Source organism: Danio rerio, chromosome 25, assembly GCF_052040795.2.
Source record: "Danio rerio strain M-AB ecotype USA chromosome 25, GRCz13ab, whole genome shotgun sequence".
Classification (NCBI taxonomy): domain Eukaryota; kingdom Metazoa; phylum Chordata; class Actinopteri; order Cypriniformes; family Danionidae; genus Danio; species Danio rerio.
The window spans coordinates 14,997,501-15,018,448 of NC_141045.1; the positions used below are offsets into that span (position 1 = coordinate 14,997,501).

The following is a 20,948-nucleotide window of genomic DNA, read 5'->3' on the forward strand; positions in this document are numbered from 1 at the left end:
TTTCAGTCAACTAAATAGAGTAGATTAAGTAGGCTAAAATCTTATGAAATGTATTTGACTAAAACTAAAATGATTCAGAAGACAAAAATATGAAAAACTCAAATGGAATTTTAGTCAAAAGACTAAGAATAAAACCAAATCAAAATTTGCTGTTAAAATGAACACTGGATGGATCCATTATTAAAAAAGAAGAATTTCTGAAGCCAGTCTCTGACTGACCTGATGTCAGTTCTGGGCAGCATGTCCATGATGTCTCCAGCTCCACCGTCTGCCTCGTCTTCATCAGCCACATCGCCATCCTCCTCTGCTCCTGCTTTTTTGGCTCCACGAGTGGGGGCCGGAGGAGACTGACCCTGCATCTATGACAGATAGCATGACAATGTAAAATAACTAAAAAAATTTATTAGCCAAGGTGATGCAGCAAAGTCATGAGCTGCGTCCCAAATCGCATACTTATGCACTATTCTACGCCATTTTGTAGTATAAACAGTGAAAGTAGTGTGTTCACACTGAAAACTCTAAAAATCATAAGTGCACTTTAATTACCCGGATGATGCACTCATTCAGCTGCTAAAATGAAGTGTGTAATGATGGACACTTCACGCACTCAACGACCGCAGGTTTGCATACGTAGCGGAAGGGGCGGAGCTATCGGACGCACATGTTGGATAACTTTATTTATTTTGGATGGTGAAAGCAAATTTCTCCAACGAGAGTGATTATAGCGCCTCCCGATGGTGAATGCGGCAATACTCATGGCAGGTATTATTTGATAATTCTGTTGTTTATTTCACTGATTTGGCAACCGTCAAAGGTCATTAGGGAAACGGTTTGAATTTCCGCTTAGTAAAAAAACATTAGTGTGCCATTTGGGACACCACTTCATACATATACTATCCTGTTGAGTGTGTAAGTGCATAAGTACATAGTGCATGAGTGCATAGTGTATAGTGTGCCATTTGGGACGCAGCTAGTGTGAATCATTGATCTAATTTAATTTGTGTCCTCCACCATATCATATATTCTTTTTTTTCCTTAATTTAACACACTTTTAAGTATGTTAATACTTAAGAGCAAATTTAAAAAAACTCTTTTCTCGTGTAATTCCTCTTTAGATATTCTATTTATTTACATTTGCTGCTTATTAACTAGGAAATAATCCCAAAAGGCAACTGACTGTGTAAAGCCACATAAAACAAAACAAAAATATGATGAATATGCAGAAATCAGTGGCTAATCTGCCGAAGTCAGCTGAGATGAAGTGACGGGGACCAGCGAGACCTAGCTGTCAATCAAGTGGCCACGCCCTTAATTATGCAAACTTAATATAACCTAATATAAACGAAAACTGTTGAGTTAGTAAAAAAAAATAAAAATTCACCCCCCTCACAGTTGTCATGAAGGGTAGTATTAGCTGTAAAAACCAAAATCTTTCTTTGTACCAGACTGTAAACACCTTTTTTTCTGCTTTAAAGTTAAGCCATTTTAACAGTGGGCTCAATTAAACTTTGCTCTATTATGGAGCTAGGACTAGTGGAATTTCGATGAATTGCAGTTTCAGTTACTTTTATATTGGCCTCACGAGGGAGAGCGGGAGGTTGCTGCTTGAGTCATACTCATGAATGAATGCAGCACACACAGAGACGTAATACAGTACTCCCAGGTACAGATGTCCAGTCTACACGCTGGAATACACGCTAAGATCACATGGCCGTGACGCAGCTTCAAAAATTTGTTTCAAACCGGATGTACGAATTTGCTCAAAATAACGCAAACAACCAATTTTCACTTTTTAGTGAAATATATGTATCCTACTAGTGTTTTTAGCAGTGTGAGACCTATATGACTGTCAACAGCTCAAAAAATGTGTTTTGGTGTTTCGTAACCCTTTAATGTATAAGTGGTTTAAACTTGCTCATTTTGAGGCAGGAACCAGTGGACGTGCAACAACTTTAACCATGAGATAAACACAAAACAAAACTTTCCATCAGGAGCTTCTTCCCGGCACTCCAAACTGTTAAACCAATCGCTCCATCGGGTTTGCACGGCACTCAGTCCCTCCCAGACTCGTCAGCTCTACCAAGCCGACAAATCACAGAGCTTGCACTATGTGCCGTTGTGACGTGTAGTTACATTTTTCGAGAGGTGCGGGTCACCAATGTCGACAGCCACAGCGTAGGGCTGTGCCATAACACGTAGGCTGCACTTTAGTACAAGCGTGCGCTTGACGCAGAACTATAAATCAGCATTAATTGTTGTTTCTTTCTAGTTTGTGTAATTTATTTTGCCTTATTAGCTTATTTATGTCTGCTTTCTTTCCTTTGTTTCTTTAACTTTTTTCCCACTTTGTTTACTTTGTCAAACTTAATTTGAAGTTCAAAGTTTACTTTTAATGTCTTTCTAACTCTTTTATCTGAAACTTGCATTGTTTACTTTTTCCTTTGTGACCTTATTCTGTTTTCACAGTGTTTACATAATTTTCAATAAATAAATGCATAAATGTATACAAGAAATTAAAAACCAGTAGTGTAAAAATAAAACAACTTTACAGAACAATCTTCTTTCATGTAATGTAATGTATTTTTTATTTAATGCCATGTCAGCAACCAAGGCTATTTTCATGGCAGGAACGTTTAAATTTGTCACTTTGCTAAAAATGTCCTTAGAGTTCATTTCATAAAAAAAGTCTTCTGGAATAATTTAAAAGCAGGACAACCCAGTTATAGTTAGGGGAATTGTGCAGTTCAAACACAGAGTAGGGTTTTCACCTTGGAGCAAAAAACAAGTGTTAGTCTTGTATGTCCAACACGACATCTGGAAAAAAACACTTGATCAAATCTAGTCTTAAAATTCTATGTAATATTTCAGGTTGTATTTAATATAATCTGCTTTGATAAACTGAGAAATATACAAAAAGAAAAACGGAAAAGCAGCCGAAACACACCCGTGCAGTGCCCTTGAACTAAGTTAGACAGGGAGGGAATGACAACACCAAAGTAAAACAATGGAAACAAAACAGGTGCGGTTCAGTGGATGAGTATAAGAGGTAAAACCCACTGATGGTTGAGTAAACTCCTGAAAGGACTGCTTTCCATTTTTGCATTATAAAAGGTTATATTTACCTTCACAAACTCAGCATCTATTTGTGAAAGGAGGGCTGGTTTTTCATCTTCAAAGAACATGCGCAGAGGAGCTCCCATATACAGATACATCACTCCCAAAAGAGCGATTGCAGACGTCCTCACAGCCTGAATTGAACATTAAGACTTCATTAAACAATTACATTTGTTTAAATAAAATATAGTTATAGCTATAACAATATGTAAGGTAAAGAATATTTATTAAAATCACCATCATCAGCAATTGTAGCAAACCATATTAAACACATAGTTTCACTTGAAACTACAGTTATGAATGACTGAAATCATGACTCACAGGATTTGTGGCACCCAGAGCAGTTTTGACGTTGTTGATGAATCCCTTGACATTTATTCTGGATAATGGGTTAGAAGTTAGAAATGAGGATACTTATTTTTTTATGTGGTTGATCTTAAGTGAGAAAGTTCAGGTATACAGTGCTCACCCTGCAAATCCAAACTCCTTCATGGCATTGGCCAACCAGTTCAACGTCTCTGCTTGGTTTTTAGGATTCTTCTGAGCGAAGGCTATCGAGACAACCTGCGAGTTCAGAAACAAGGACAATTGTTTAAATATAATAATTGCAAGTTGAATTGAAAAATACTGAAGTTCAAGCTTAAAACAAATGTATGCATGTCTACATTTATTAAACAGTGTATAATGACTATTGTAGACATGTCTACATTTATTAAACCATATTATTGTTATTATTATTATTACTATTATTATATTTGGCAAGGATAAGCATGTAACAGTAAAATTAAAAATAATAATAAATGCTATTACGCCATAATTATATGTATAGATAAAAATATATATATATCCACATTTATTAATCCATGTATATTGTATTTTATTTTAATATTTTAAAAAAATAAATAAATAATTATAATTATTAAACATTATATTGACATATAATGCTATAAATGTAAAATGTTTACAAGAACCACTTTAACTTATTCAATAAATCAGTCTAACAATTTCAATTAAAGCCCAATTAAGAGTAAAATTATAATAGATGTGTATTAATAATAAATTATTGATTTTGTGATTACTTGTCAAATATATTATTATTTTTAGTCGGAGCGTGTAACTGTAAAACTGAAAACAAACAACTACCTTTATTTATAATAAATAAATAAATAAATAAATATACATATAAATATATTATATAATTATATTAATCTATTAATAATTTCTTGCTAGATTAAACCACCAACCTGCTCAGCAGTCCATGGCAGAGAACAGGCCTCTCCGATTGCAGTGAGAGCCTCTTTAGCGTTACCTCCACACTTCACATCTCCAATCTTATCAACCAGGCCGTCCAGAACCACCAGTGCAGACGTTTTTGAGAACTGGCCCTTTTGTGCAACTAGCCCCACGATGCTGAGCTTCATTTGCATCACCTAACAAAGAAAGCACATTGGAAATCAACACCACAACAAATATCAGACAACTATGAACAGCATCACACTAAAGAGAACTACCTGGAAGTTGGTCTCTTTCCACCCAGGTTTCTTCGCCAGCATCTTGACTAAAGCCTGGCAGGGCATTTCAGATTTGTCCATCTGTTCCACGGCCTGAGTAGAATGAAAACCAAGACAAGTTTAGAGCACGTTCCCTCAAATTGAAATCTCTATCAAATAGATGGAGAAAAATAAAAAAATCCACAAGTGACCTTTTGAAACTCCTCCATGCTGGCAAGTCTCTCCTTCCAGTTGGCGCTGTCCAGCAGCTGCATACAGGAGGCTGGGAGAACAGCGGCTGCTTTCTCCTCACACACTTCAGGCTGATTAACACACAATAACCAACTTTGCATTATACCGTTCTTTTAAGATGAATAAAAATGGTTAAATAGGTCAAATTTTAAACCTACAGATAACTCGGTCTCGATTATTTCCTTAGTTTCTGGAGCTTTCTTGGACTTTGCACTCGGGGCCGCAGCAGGTTTGCCCTTTTTGGGAGGTCCTGCAGCCTGCAACATGATAAAATTAAGTCAGTCGAGCTTAAATAAAAACAACAATGCACAAAATTATGATATAATAGCTTCGCTGGAAATAGAGATTTCATAATACATGTCATGTTAATTAAATGTTAGACAAAATCATCTAAAAGATTAACTTATTCTTTATTTACATTTAAGATTAGACACATTAAAACATGTAAATTTTTATACGAATAATTATTAGTCAATAAAATCACAAATTTTATGATAACAATAACAGTTTAACAAAAACCTAATGTTACTGTTTAATCAAATATTTACAATAATTTAATAAATACATTTTTTATTGTCCTGATAATTTTAGGAGTATAAATAAGCTATCAAAAATTATATACATTTTAAAAATTATATAAATAAATTAGATCAAACAGCAACGTTTATTAAAAAAGAAATGGTAAAACAAAAAACTTTGTTTACTACTAAAGTCTCTAAACTTGTCAATGGTTTTTGTTAAACCACAAATAATAAGTCATTTAATGCCCTTGTTTATTTATTTACTTTCACATTAGCAATTTAAAGGATTTTCAGGGAATGATCAATATACATAAACATTACATGACTTCATATTTCTTTTAAGACGCTATACACAAAATTTATATCATTAGAAAAAAAACAACATTCAACATTAAAAAGTTCAATATAACGTTTCGATTCAATATTTGATAATTGACTTCAAATTCTTCCTGGTGATACCTTTTTAAAATCATCCTTGAAGGCGTTTTCATTATTAAAAAAAATCTTTTATTTTAATGTATAATGTGTGCATGTTTATCAGCAGCAATAGCAGAAGTAGCATACAAATATGATTAAATAACCATATACCTTAGCTGGAGCTGATTTTTTAGGAGGCCCTGAGGTTTTTGCAGGTGCTTCAACAGGTGGAGATGCTTTTGCAGCAGGTCTCTCTTTCTTCTCTCCTCCGCCGCCTCCTTTCTTTCCAATGAGCTCCACTTTATCAGCACACTCTTTTATCTGATTATGCATGAAACGTGAAAGGAAAGTCATGAACTTCTGCACTAGTTCAGTTTCACCCACAGTCCCTGACTCCCTGATGCACATTTGCATGCAAAACTGGCACAAGATGGAAGTTTGCTCTTATTTGACTGGCTGGAACATTTGCTTTTATTCAAATAAAGGTCGAACTTAACATTTTTGTCGTGCAACTTTACATTTATTCCCATACATTATATAGCAATTTAGTTAACAACAGTACATGTTCTAAATATGCCTGGCAAGATTTGGTACTAGAAACATTAGATGGCACATTAAAAGATTTAAAGCACAGGTCTTAAATTCAGCAACGAACTGGAGCTGGTTGAAGCTAAACTATGCAGAGCTGTGGCCTTCCAAAAATTGAATGAGACCATTGATTTAAAGGATCACAGTGCAGCTACAAAACACTGATTATTTAAATCTCTATACTAGTTCAACATTCATGCTTTTGCCCATTTATAAGCAAGTTTAGTCATTTGTTAATTTAGTATGATCACTTTTTCTGTTATATTTCAAAAGCTACAGGGAAGATAAAGCATACAATAAAAATAATATTGAACATTTTCACATATCTTACCATTATTGACATTTTATGAACATTTTTACATATCTTGGCATTGAAAATTTTAGTTAGAAAAAGCATAAACAAAACCACTTGTCTAAATTTAAAGTTCATCCTGCAAACTTATAACATCAAACGTAGTCACTTCTAAAACTAATCATTTAAATTCAATTTTTTTTGTATCCACCAGAACATGAATTTTAATATAACACTCATTAACATTTCATTATACCTTGTCCAACTTGAGTTTGTCAACATCAGTCAAGAATGGGTTGACTGCTTTCTCCCCTATCACCTTCATGGCCGTTCCCAAAGCCTCAAAAGCAGCATCTCTGACTTCAGGAGCAGAATCATTTACTTGCTACTCAGAAGAAAGAAAAAAAAAGTGGAACAACCTTAAATCAACACTCCGAGATGCATGTTTGAGGAACATGTTTCAATGCTGAAGATGAATAGATACCTTGAGGAATGCAGCACAGAAGGGCTTCAGAACGCTTTTTGGCAATGTGCTTGGGGTACAGTGACGAAAACTTCTGGCGAGAAACAGTGAGGCCTGTTGCTTGATGGAAGGATTCTTGTTGTCCATCACTGCCAGAACATCCTCACTGATGTTTTGCAAGGTTGTCTGCAAAGGTTATGCCATAAATTACTGATCCAAGTCTCAAATCTGTTAAGGCCCAAGGCTAACTAGCACCATGCTTTTCAAATACTCACAGTAAGGAAGACTGCATCGATGGCCTCCTGTAAGGCCTGAACAACTTGAGGTTTCTTCTCCTTAAACTTCTCCAAGATGGTTGGCACCACCTTCAAATAAATTAAGAGCAAATTACCATCTATTAAAAAAACAGGTCATATGGCATTTAAAGGGGATCAATGGCAGACAGCTGCTTTTCACTCAGGGCTGTTTATGCTAATGAGAGACTAGTGGGCGGGACTTCCCCCTCTGATTACATGTACAAAGAGAGTATGTTAGTGTTTCTGCAGACTGTGAGTCCTGTTTAGCGTCCTAATACTTGATTGTTTTTTTACTTTTCAGAATATACATTTAATATAAGGATCATTTTAAAATAATTTAAAAATGGTTATTTGAATCTATTTGGGGCTTACGGTTTATAAGCCCCACCTTTCCATTAGCAAACTGCTCTGATTAGTCACCTGGCCAACTCTGTTCAATTGGTCTTTCCGATTTAGTCAGTGACAGAAATGATTTACCCATTTCAGAATTTTTATACTTTGTGGCCAGGAAGGCATTATGCAGATGTATTTATTTATTGCCACATCAGCAACTTAAAGCAAGACACATACACAAAAAAAAATTACATGATACATGAAGAACTTCATATTTTAGTAAGAGATGATACACAAACAATATAAATAAATAAAATTCCCAAAAACTGTATATAGGGTTGAGCGATGTTGACCAATTTGGCATCATACAATGGCAAAAGTGAAACATTGCGATGGACGATGGCATCAATGTCGTAGGCAGAGGTCAATTAATAATTTATGAATAATTAATTAATTTATAATGAATAAAGTTTATGTAGCATACAGTTTCAACTACCTGACCCGCATGGCCTTTGTTTAACCCATAACCAAATCATAAATAAATAAAGATAAGTAACGGACAAATTACCACCTGTCGATCAATTTTTCTGCGAGACTACGGCATGAATAGGCAGAGTGATTCATGTTGTTATAATGGCGTCGTCAAACTTTAAAAAAAAAAAAAACAAAAAAAAAAAAGGTGAACAGCCAACAGAATCTGCAGCGCATGACAGTGTGTGTGGTCACGTGATGTGCGTTTTCAGCAGTTTTTTGTGGAAGGAGGCTTTTCAGAAATGCTGGACTGGACATCGATCGTTTTCTTTTTAAAATGCCATTTTAAAACTAAGACGTATTAGTGTAAATGGGGCCGTGTGTATTTTTTGCAAGCAGGTTGCTGCTGCGACAGGGGTGGGGCAAGGATCGTGATGTATATCAGCCATCGCAATGGACAATGGACATAGTCTATTGACACAACCCTACTGTATATTAAAAGTTAATCATGATTTTTCAGTTTAATACTTGATAAATAACTTAATTTGTCCTGATGATACCTTTAAAAAACATCCAAAGTGTTTATTATAAAAACTGTGTCTAATATTACTAAAACTTTCACGTTCTAATAAAATATTTTGTTGTGAGAGCAGCTTGACAGTAATTACATTTGTATTTATTAAATAATGCACCACAAATGAGTCAACCTAGAATGACCATTCGGCATCTTGTAAAAAAGGTCTGTTCATGCCTGGTTATGCAGATTTGTTTTGATAGCGTTGGCGTAGCTCGGTAAACAGTTAAAGATTTGATAACGTAATGACTTAACGTGATTATGAGCTGACTCTTACTTTCAAGACACAATATACATTTCTTATGCAGTTTGACTAACAATTTTGCAGACTGTTTACACTGAAGAACATCTACATTAGATATTTTTTAAAAATACACATTACCAGCACTTTAATTAAAAACGCAACAAAATAAGTTAGGAAAAAATAAGTGAAATTGTCTGTGCCAATTTAAGCCATGAAAGCACTTACAAGACCTGCATATGTCCCAAACTTCTTCCTCAGTCCTGTTGCCAATCCAGCCAAGCATTTGGCTGCCATGGACACTAGCATCACATTGGCATCTTTCCCAATAACCTACAACAAAAGAGCGTTTTACTTATTGGTCTTACAGAGATTACCCTATTAACCAAAATCTCACTAAGACTCCTACCTTTTTTAGTGCTCGGACCAGGTCCCCATAGTCTCCACTCTCTAATTTTGGGTTTTTAGTTAAAGCCTCCACTGCTTCCAGCGCTTCCTTCCTCTCCTGCCATTTCTTTGCTTCCTGTGGTCAAGAAGGTTACAACATCAAAATAAAGTAGTTCAAACAGCATCCAAGGATCATGTAAACAGAACTCATTTCTGACTTACAATTTTTTCATAGAAATCCTTGGGAAGCTTTGAAAGGATCTCAACAGCTTCCAGGAGCTCGTAAGCATCAACCTGAACAGCTTCAGCCACTTCTTCATCGTCTCCTACAGGAAGAAATTAATGCATCCAATCAATGAAACAAAACAGTTAAAACTGAACCAAAATGACTATTAAAATAAATGTATTTCTAAAAATGTTTTTTTAAATGATATATAAACATAAGCTGCCGCAATTTAATAGCTTCCTAAAACCGGATTTAGTCATAATAACAGCTAGATGTATAAGCAAATGCTTCAGTGTAGTCCTCTTTTTTCATCAATGACAGCCACTCCTATATCGTCAGTTGGCTTTGTGCTGGCAACTAGTTCATTACTATGGCAACTGATGTAGATTTATCAGATAAAGACCACAAAGACTGACACAATAGAAGTGATTTAACTATATGAAAAATATTAGTGCCTACAAGTTAATTATAAAGGCTAGTTTATAGACCATTTTTCTTCAAATGTACAATTCTGGTTTAAGCAAACGTCAAATTTATACACAAGTAATTTCAAATAAATTTTTAGCTATTTTCTGTTGAACTACAGTAGTAGTTTGAATGTAATTCGAAGTGAATCGAATGTTTTTCAAAATGGTTATAAGAATAGGTGCTGATCAATTGTTTTAGGACAGAGATGCCCAAAGTAGAGCTCGCAGGTCAAAGTTGGCCTATTGTAACCTCTGATTTGAGCCACCATCCTATTTGAGAAGAGAAAAGGGTTGGGCAGATGCCTTTGAAAGAAATCGTCATTTATAATTTGATTTAAATGTAACCTTATTTGCTTGTTTTATTGCTGAACTACAGGAAAAAAAACTAAATGTTTCAATTAAATCAGACTTTTAAAAATGTAAGTACTGTCACTCAACAGATAGAAGACTGGGTAGGCAAAAGACAAATCAAAGGCAAAAACTAGCGCAAGTCCATTACGTCATAAATGAGATTGCTTTTGGTTGCTTCGGCCTACAAGCCTCAATCAAGTTTGGCTTTTGGCACTCCATAAAAAAAATAAAAATAAAGTGTGGCCACCCCTGTTTTAGGATATCAACTTTAAAGAAAGGTGATAGCCCACTTCAAATGTTGACTACTGTATATTTAAAAAAATTGTTAGAAACTGTCAGCCATTGACAACTACAGTATGAAAATATACTATGGAGCCCACCAGTTTTCAGCATTCCTCAAAAATAGTCAAATTTCTTCTAAAGTTACAGAAGATAAGCTCAGAGGTTTGGAAGGGGAGGATGAGTGAATACTTAATGTTTTAAATCATTGGGTGAACCTTTTCTTTATAACAGAGTTGACAACCATTTCATTACATTTTCATGAAGATGTGAAAATGTGGTGACAGTGCAGTTTTATTCTCACCGTCTGCTTCATCTCCTCCTGCAGCCTGTTGCTGCTCAAACTTGGCCTTCAGGTCCTGCTGAGAGCGCAAGAATCTAATCTGTTTAGGAGCTGTAGCTGGCACTTTCACCCATTCTTCCTCCAACTCTTTCAACTGAAAGCAAGCAATCAAACAATAATATTACAACATGCCAAAACATTCATTTGATATCTTCATAACGGAATAGGTCTCACCTGTACAGAGTTGATATTCTGGAGAGGCGCTCGCAAAGCATCGCGGATCCACCTATAAATCTCCACTGCCAGTAATTTGGCTTCGTCTCGAACTGCCTTTTCTCGAGACTCAAATAGTTTTGGCAACACTTTCACGACAGGCTTAAGTGTTATGATCTTTGATCCAAATTCACTAAAAAAAGAGGAACACATTTAATGCTGAATAAGTGGCAGCAAGTAAGTGACAATGACCGCCACATCTGGTTAACTAGTTTCCAATACTTGCAAACTCACCAAAGTGCTTTCCTTAGTGCTTCAATGCAAGCGACGACAATCTTGGGGTTCTTGTTATCCAGTCCTTTAATCAGCTCATCCTGCACCACTTCTGCTTTCTCGATCTCTATGTACATGAGGCAGATTTCAGTCCCCAGCTCCTTGGCTCGAGCTTTGGGCTGGTTGAACACTTTGTTGACTACTCCAGAAACTACTTCACCAACTGTCCTGAAAGACAAGACTCCACTCTATTAGATCCCATCAAGCTAATATGTACACCAATCTCCATATCCCACAAATCATTTCCTATTGTCAAGTTTCTTTCCAATTTAGTGTACGAAATCAGGATGCATTCACACTAGTATAGGTTTTTTCGACTGCTTGGAAAGAACCAAGAAAAAAGGTATAGATTTAGTCCAGGTTCGCGTGGTGTTCACACAGTCATTTTAAGAGAATCCAAAAGACACAACAAATTGATTTTATGTGTATTTGCCCTGAAACTGAGGGCGACACAGTGGATCAGTGGTTAGCACTGGTTAGTTGGCATTTCTTTGTGGAGTTTGTATGTTCTCCCAGTGTTCACATGGCTTTCCTCTGGGTGCTCCGGTTTCCCCCACAGTCCAAAGACATGCGGTACAGGGGAATTGGGTAAGCTAAATTGTCCTTAAAGTATGTATGTGAATGAGTGTATGGATGTTTCCCAGTTCCGAGTTGCAGCTGGAAGGGCACTGCAGAAAACGTGCTGGAAAAGTTAGCGGTTCATTTCGCTGTGGCGACTTCTCATGAATAAGCCGAAGAAAAAAAAAAAATGTATATCAATGAACGCAATAAATGTTATTGATCATTCAAAACAATAGTGTGCTATGGACTAGCTGCAGAGTTTATGAGAAAGTAGAACAAGAGTTTTCAAAGATCTGTTTGCTTGTTTATTGCGAACAAGGCCTGTGCAATTGATCAGAATAACCAAAATAATTACAAATGGTTTGCAATAAATGAGCATGTAAAAGTATTTGTGCCTGCCACTAGCACAGCCTCTGAAAGACGTTTCTGCACATCAAGAAAAGTTGTCACGTGTCAACGCTCATCTCTAAAACCAATTGGTCGTGCTGTTTTTGATTGCTTTCAAATCTGTAACAAGAACAATTTTTGTTTTCAGTGGTGTAAATTTATCAACCTGGAGCAAAGTGGTGCTGACATTTATTTGATCAATTTGTTAACATTTTTAAAATCTGATTTGCTTTATATAACAGTAAAACGTCGATGTTCACTTTCCAAAGTTGTATTGTTTTATATTGCTTCAGAGAAAAGAAATTAACGTAACATTTAAATAATCAACCACATTTCAAATCATTGAATTATTTAGCATGCCGTTTAGAGACAAGCTGCATCCGAAACCACCTACAACTCAGCAGGTACTGCATTTGAATTTAAAAGTTCAATACAGCATTAAAGTGAGCAGTATGAATGGAATATGGACATACTATATCCCGCAAATTTGTCAGGTCACGTGACCTACCCACGTCTTTTTGTTGCTTCACCCTATTCATAAATTCTCTCAAGGAGCATCATGGGATCGCCCAGCGTACATGGAATTCTTCAGAATCTCGCCAAAAGTAGTAGGTCATCCGGGTACTTCTCGCATACTGATTTTCAAACTCTGTGAATTCGGACATACTACTTGGCTACTATACTAATTTTAGCGTACTATATAGTATGGAAATATGCTGTTTCAAACACAGCTACAGACATTCTTCATCATCTCACAGCAGGGTTCACGTGGATTCAAATGAACTGCACTATTGGAGCAAATCGCACAAGCCTTTTTTTTTTTTTTTTTAAATCAAACCAACTGTACCAAGCTAAAAAACACCCATAAAAACCATTTCCATTACTATAAATAACCAAAACTAAAATGTAGACAATATTCTTGATCGCATAAAACTTGACAATCGTAAATCTTCAAATCAAACTGAAAATTATTATTTTTTTTAAATCACAATAAAACTCAAGTCTAACTGGAACTGAATCGCTCGTTTTTACATCATTCCTTTATCCAAGCTCTATTAAACAATCAATACTAAAAGTCAAACCATTTACAATAACTAACAGGATTCCTTTCAACTATTTAGACAGATGGTCATGTAACATAAAACGGCAATTATAAGCAAAAGTATAAACAATTGCTAAAAATAATCTAGATTTTCGAGAAGGGAAAGGGGCGTAACTTTAAGTTACTGAGACCAACATGTCAAAACTATGTTGTCAGCAAGATGTCGCTGTATATCAGTTATTAATGTCTACACCTACTTCACACCATCCTAGACCACCATCGTTATTAACATCTACACCTTCCAACCATCACATACTTGACATGCTCACCATTGTACTGTTATTCGCAACCACAGGAGGCAATACCGAGTAGGTCATGACAAAACGGAAGAAGTCAGCAAGTTGCATGGTTGAGTTGCTAAATTACTGAATATAACAAAATATCAATTGAATTGGTTGTCGATAAATTTGGAGAAAACTCATGAAAACATTCGGCGAAAACGTTGTTAAGTATTTCCACCATCTTGCCAATAGGGATCTCCCGATCCAATATTGATATAGGAAACACGTCTGATATCAGCCCAAAAAAACTATATCGGACGACTTTAAAAATCTCTGAATCAAGCAGTCCCATGCGATCACAACACTGCTTGCTAGCAAAGTCCCTTTAGGATTTAACATGCTCTTCTCACTAAGTTACGGTATATTACGATAGAAATCCATTGTGACGCTACAACAGCCGCACATCTCTACAGGTTTATTTACTTCACATCAAGCCATCTTTACATTGTTTTGTATACGCTGCTTAGCAACACAAGGCAACGAATGCCATAACCTTCTTATTTTACAAACACAGATTAAATAGTTCTGATCTTGTAAATGTTTGTACTTACCATACTGCACATTTTTATTAACTTGTAGCAATAACTCCCTATTTTTGCTGCCCAGTGTGAAAGATAATTTTCAGCTCGAAACTGGATCAAAATTTATCAAGAAGCTGTGTGTGAAGATGAAACTTTGGAGCCTCAACCTTAAGCAGTTGGTCAATTAACAATATTTCTTTCTTGTTCCTGCTCTCAGCTGTTTCTACCATATGCTGATGGTAAAAAAAAAACTTTAAGTGACCTTTAATTAGTATTTTGTCAAAAAATATATTTTTGTTTATTCAATTAAGATATTTTTCAGCGTCTTAATATTTATTCTTTAATTTTTAAAAATATATTCTTATGTGAAAGGTTTACATTTATGCAACCAATATTTAATAAATTGGTTGTTTTATTCCCATACTGACTGTTGCTGACTTTTGTTCTCAGTTTGATCTAACCGTTCATACATTCAACGAAATGGGTAAAAGTAAAGTATTCATGATTTGTGCTGATTATTCATACTGAAGGCTGCATTATCAGTATTGTATCGCAAGTTAAAACGTTGTATCGGGACATCCCTACTTGCCAACAACATCTCATTGTGACATCTCGCATAGTTCAATGGGATATCGATAACTGCAAGTTACGCCTCTCTGACTTACTACAAGTTACACCCCTTCATGTTACGCCCCGTCTTGCAGTCTGCAATCAGATACACTTGAGATTGACCAAAATGTCCAGAAAAGACAACAGCTACTGTGTACATACAAGCAAGACTGATACTTTTGCCTGATGACTCTAGCTTGATCTAGAAACAGACTTCCACCAGGTATCACATTTCTGCTTTGTTCCAATAACAGTTGTAAACACAAAGCACTTTCAAAACGTCATCCCAAATAAAAGCTTCTCAAGGATTGAGGGAAAAATGAGCGCTGAAATGAATCCTTCACAAACAAATCTTAAGGAGTACAGTCATATAAACTGCTTTTATGATGGTTTCTGGATACAGATACTTACTTGCCAGCCACGTGTGCATTCTCAATAAATGCAAGTGCTGCCTCCAATCCTTTGAGTTGGGCTACGGCATTTGATTCTGTTACAAATTTCTTGATAAGTCCAAGGTATTTGCTCCATTCTGGGCTCTTCTCGTCTAGCTTTTGAAAAAGCTTCAATGCTTCCTCGTATCCACTTAATCTGGCTTTCCAAACCTACAAGAAAGCAGAAGATCAATCGACCAAATAAATGAGTTCATGGCTTGAGGAAAACGACCCAGATTTTTTAGAGGCCAACATACATTTAAGTCATTATTTATAATACAAAATACATAAACTGAGGACACCGCTTCATCATTCTTAATGTTCTCTATGCACAAATGTCAGGCGGATAATCAAGCACAGCTTATTAAAACCAATTCATCTGACAAAATAAGCTAAAGTTTTTAGAATCATATTAAAATGTAGTGTGATCTACTTATCACTACCACACAGATCATCCCGCCTCTTTACAAGCTCAAGCAAGAAAAAAAAAAAATGAATGAATGAACTTAAGGTATGTTGAAGGACGGAATGTAACTGGCTGTAAATCAATCTCTCACACCATCATCCAATCAGTTTAAACTTTGAGATGATGTCACATGTAAACAACACGCCACCTAAAATTACACTACTTCAGGAAACAGTCGGAAATTACCTGCAGAGAAAACACTAACAAAAGTAAATACTAAAGAGTATTTCAACTTAACATGCAAAATAAGTTTTATTTTTATTGTACAAGGATGAATTTTTAATCAAATAAGAGCAAAAAGATGAAATAACCATAATCAGACGATAAATTAAAGAGATAATTCCCCCAAATTCACACCTTTTGTGTGCAAAGGAAGAAACTAACTAGATGGCAGAGTTTTCATGTTTTGTGAACTATCCCTTTAATAATTGTGACAGAGCTACTGGGTACTAGTTGCCGGCTTGCAAACGTTAACTACCACATACCAAACTTGTTGTTCACGTAAAAGTAACAGATTAATTACATCAGAGGTTTTTGATTACTGTAAAGTTTGTGTTTATACCAGCGTTCTGCATGCATTAATATCTAAAGGGGTTGAGGGAACCGCTGACAGTATGGTTCTTCGACCACAAGCTGTTCCTGTTACACCGTCAGGGGATTTTGGATGGGCCAAAATATAAAAGCAGCCAGGATCACTCACCTTGTGTTCACATTTCTGGTCGATGGGTAACTTCATCCATTCACTGTCATCCCCCATGGTTGTTTTCAGTCTGTCTGATCTTTTCAACTAAACAAAAGAAGGGGAAACTTTGGTTGCTTGCATGGCATACAAAGCAGAACATGAATCTACAGCAATAAAACCAACTTTAAGACTTTGAGGGATAGTTCGCTCAAAAATTGTCACCATTTACTCATTCCTAAATATTTGAGTTTTAATCTTGTTTTTAACAGAAATTATTCTGTTAAAATTATTCCATAATTTGAAGAAAAATTCTTCAAAAAGTTCTCTTTAGTGTTCAACAAGAAAAAGTCAAAAGATTAAAAACCACCTCAGGATGAGTAAATGGGGAATCATTTAACATTTTTATGTGAACTATTACCTTAAGGTGACAACATTTGTTTCATGTAGATCAAGTTTTTTTTGAGTGTAAAGAAAACATTCAAAGTGCACTTTAAAAAGGTTATCAAATTTAAATTTTCTGTAGATTTTAATTGTAATCTATATTTGTAAAGGAATGTCAATATTATTATTTTTGTTGCAAAGCTCCACTTGAGTCACAAACAAACAGCACAGTTGACTGTTTTAACATTATCTATACCAGAGATGTCCAAACTAGGGGCTGTGGGCCAAAGCTGCCCTATGGTAACCTTTGATTTTAACATAGCATCTGAGAGGAAGAATGATGAGGATGGTTTAGAGGCTGTCATTTCTAATTCAAAATGAACTTTTATTTGTTTGTTTTATTTGTTGTATTACATGTACAAAAAAAAATTAAATGTTTCAATTAAATGGTATCAATCAGATTTAGTTTAAAATGTACATACTGTAACGGATAAAGGCAAAGGCAGGTTCCGTTTGACTGTGTATTCAGCACTGACTGAACTTCCATGTGTTATAATAAATATTAATAAATACAGAAAAGTTATTCTGCATAATTGAATACGATTCAAAGTAATGTTGTCACTTTATGAATATCAGAAAAAAAAAATTAGGAAATTACCAATGGTGACTTCAACGTAAACTAGTTTGGTATATTTATCTTCAGGTCCACGGCTATCAATGATATTTGGGTTTTGGCCTTCATACTAGAAAGTTTGGGCACCCCTGATCTATATTCTTAAAGTTTTTACAGAGAAATGGTGTTGATAATTTGTGTTAGACAATTTATTGTACAAAAAAAGAGAAATCATATTTCGCAATTACAGATACCCAAAATTGTCTAAATTGTCTAAAACTAAAGAAATGAAGCAAATATTTTGAACTGGACTTCAACATTCAGAATATTACAGAAGATATGTTTGCAGAATAGCACATTTTTAATGAAAAAGTCTTATAAATATGCAAAGAACACATTTTAAAAACCCAAATACATGGATCATAAAGTTAAATAGAGATGTGTGAGCGCACACATGATGCATGCAACAAACATCTCAACCATCTAAAGCATCAAGAACAAATAAAACAGTGATGGAATGGGGAACCTAGACACCGTAAACAAGGCACTAAGAACTTCTGCAACATCATCCGCACGCATTTCAACAACAATCTCCAGCCAGGCAGAAGAAATGCCTGCAACAATCTCACTTCACATATAATGCAAACATCATCCAAATCTAGAGGCGATCAGAGCATCCACTGACTAATGCATCTCCGAAGAGAGCCTGGTTTCATGTTACATATCGACCCGAGCCTAAAAGTAAATCCTTAAACACCAAAGCTCAAGCTTTCAGTGAGTGAAAACACCATTTAAAAGCATATAGGCACTAATAGAAAGATAATGCTTGCATAAAGTGCCGCCAATTCCGCCCGCCCAAAAACAAACATAAAAAGCAAACAATGGGTGTTCCACGCAATTTTATGCATTTAGATGACATATTTGCGTAAATGGAGAAATAGAGCAGTTTACTGGTTACGAAATCGTTATTGTGCTTCATCACATGTGAAAACACTATAACGTTAGGGGTTCAGCAGAGCCGTTAGTGACCTGAAGCTGCTGTCGATATGGCAGTCGCTATTTACAGCATAAAATGTTTAAATGGGAGTCAATTTTAAAAAGGACACCACTTATGTAATCCATAGACACATCTAAAATCATTTCTGCGTATCGTGTATTCAGTTTCGAGGTTTAAATATGCGTAAATTTAAATATACCGGTTAGCCGTTAGCACATACGCGGCCCTGACTGACTGTCTGTTAGTCCTGCAACAGCTTAACCCATCAAGAGATTTAAACAAATATCGCCATTTTCACAATAAACACATCCCATGACACATTTAATTTCACACAATTTAACCTGATATGTGACGTTAAAGTGAAAACTCTGACTCACACTATTGTTTGTCACAGATATAAAAGCGGCTTGATATTTTTCAGTCTCCGTCACTAAAACCGAGGCCCTCAAATAAAACGCAGCAACGTACAACGAAGCAGAAAACGCTTAAAATGGCTTTCGTGTGACAACCTCTGATCTTCTCCGGGCACAAGCAAATAGATACATTTGGTTACCTGCTTTTAGAGAGGGAAGACAGGGCGATCTTCATCAGCTGGGACCGATATTTGGTCATTACTCTCCAGGCTTTGAAACGCCTCCGAGGGCGGGGAGAGAGAGGGAGGAGACGCCTAGCCTTCATTCAAACCAACACGGCGTTTGTTATAGGCTGAACTTGTTTTTATCTTTTACAGTCGATGGTTTTTATGATGGGAATTTTTTGAGTGTGTTTGTGTGGATTAATAAAGTTAGCAGGAAAAAACACATTGATCGTGTTTAATATTTTATTGTTTTATCATGTTTTGTCAACAATAAACATCTCAATAAAGCAATAAATACATTTATTTATACATTTTAACAAACAAACATTTTAATAAAGCAATAACTACATGCATTTAAATATTTTAACAAACAAACATCTTAATAAAGCAACTAAAATATGCATTTATATATTTTAACAAACAAACATCTTAATATAGCAATTAATAATTCCAAATATATTATATTCCAAAGCAAATATATTAATAAATGAGTCAATAAATCCATAAACAATAAATAATCAATAAATAAATACTCAAATATATTAATAAATGGGTAAATAAATCCAGAAATTCATACATAAATAAAAAAAATAAATATCTACTTTTCCTCAGGTTAATATGCTAATGAGAATGAATGAATAAATGTTTGAAAGGGGTTTAGCATTTCGTATTCTTCCAACATTCGTGTAAATTATGTATTTATTTACCTGCCTGCACTATTATTAGTACTACTATTAATTATTCATATATTTATTTATGCAGGAATTTGTGGAATTGTATATACATTTATTTATATATTTATTATTTTATTTATGCAGACATTTATAGATTTGTTTACTTATTTATTTATATATTTGCATATTTATTTATTTATTGTTTTCGCAGGTTTAATCCTCCATTTAAGTTATGTATAATTGGTAAATATATAATACTATTATATTATACTATTATAATATAATACACACACACACACACACACACACACACACACACACACACACATATATATATATATATATATATATATATATATATATATATATATATATATATATATATACATATAAACATATTTAATAGCAAAATAATTTATTAATATTAACGATGCAACAGAATAGTATTGTCATTTATTAAGTTATTAAAAGTCACAGATGTGTGACGTATTTTTAAATAATATAATTCATAAATATCTAATTGATATTATTTAATATCTATATTAAATCCATGTATTTTATAAAATCAAGTTTTTAACAGTTTATAGTCCACTGCAGTCAGTTGAGCTTGTTATTCTTACATAGACACTCACATCTTTGCGATTGAAATCGTTATGTACACACACCGTGTCAGCACAAAAATGATAATTATTCGCGGATGAGTGTTTAAAATGTTTAAAAGGACAGCCAAATGGGCGCAGTAAAACATGTGCGCTGCGCATGCGCGTGTTTCCATAGCCGCGGCTGCGTCAACAAAAAAACTGACGAAACACAGGCCAGCATTTTTCAAAAACGATGACGAGTCTCCACCCAGAGCTCACTTCCGTGTTATGTCACGTGCTGCAAATCCGCGTCGTTTATTGGTTGCTTTATTTCCCTGTATCAATTTAAGCCAAGACCTTGAGGTAATTCCACACATTTAGAAATAAAAATACACAAATATCGACATACAGTGATTTTTTCTTTTTAAAATAGGAGAATAAATAAATTTTTAAATGGAACTGATTTAACGTTAATACCTGCAGTTTAATGTGGC

General features: G+C 34.9%; 1 protein-coding gene across 9 annotated transcripts in view; it reads right to left on the reverse strand.

The window, feature by feature from the left end:
• The window catches only part of ckap5 (cytoskeleton associated protein 5), a 45,081-nt gene extending 25,814 nt beyond the window's left edge, over positions 1 to 19,267 (reverse strand). For 4 of the 9 annotated variants that reach the window (XR_015525705.1, XM_087310714.1, XM_087310713.1 and 1 more), the window contains exons 1-21: positions 19,176 to 19,260; positions 16,650 to 16,736; positions 15,464 to 15,654; positions 11,553 to 11,759; positions 11,280 to 11,451; positions 11,067 to 11,199; positions 9,662 to 9,765; positions 9,462 to 9,575; positions 9,281 to 9,385; positions 7,413 to 7,502; positions 7,159 to 7,323; positions 6,931 to 7,059; positions 5,966 to 6,115; positions 5,015 to 5,113; positions 4,817 to 4,927; positions 4,626 to 4,718; positions 4,359 to 4,544; positions 3,584 to 3,678; positions 3,436 to 3,493; positions 3,123 to 3,248; positions 220 to 359 (exon numbers count right to left, since the gene is read on the reverse strand). Coding sequence is in view for 8 of the 9 variants with exons in the window: in XM_087310714.1 (XP_087166840.1) it covers positions 220 to 359; positions 3,123 to 3,248; positions 3,436 to 3,493; positions 3,584 to 3,678; positions 4,359 to 4,544; positions 4,626 to 4,718; positions 4,817 to 4,927; positions 5,015 to 5,113; positions 5,966 to 6,115; positions 6,931 to 7,059; positions 7,159 to 7,323; positions 7,413 to 7,502; positions 9,281 to 9,385; positions 9,462 to 9,575; positions 9,662 to 9,765; positions 11,067 to 11,199; positions 11,280 to 11,451; positions 11,553 to 11,759; positions 15,464 to 15,654; positions 16,650 to 16,706 (2,525 nt within the window). In the remaining variant the exon portion in view is untranslated. 9 annotated transcript variants of the gene reach the window in all.
• Between the last annotated feature and the right edge of the window lie 1,681 nt (positions 19,268 to 20,948).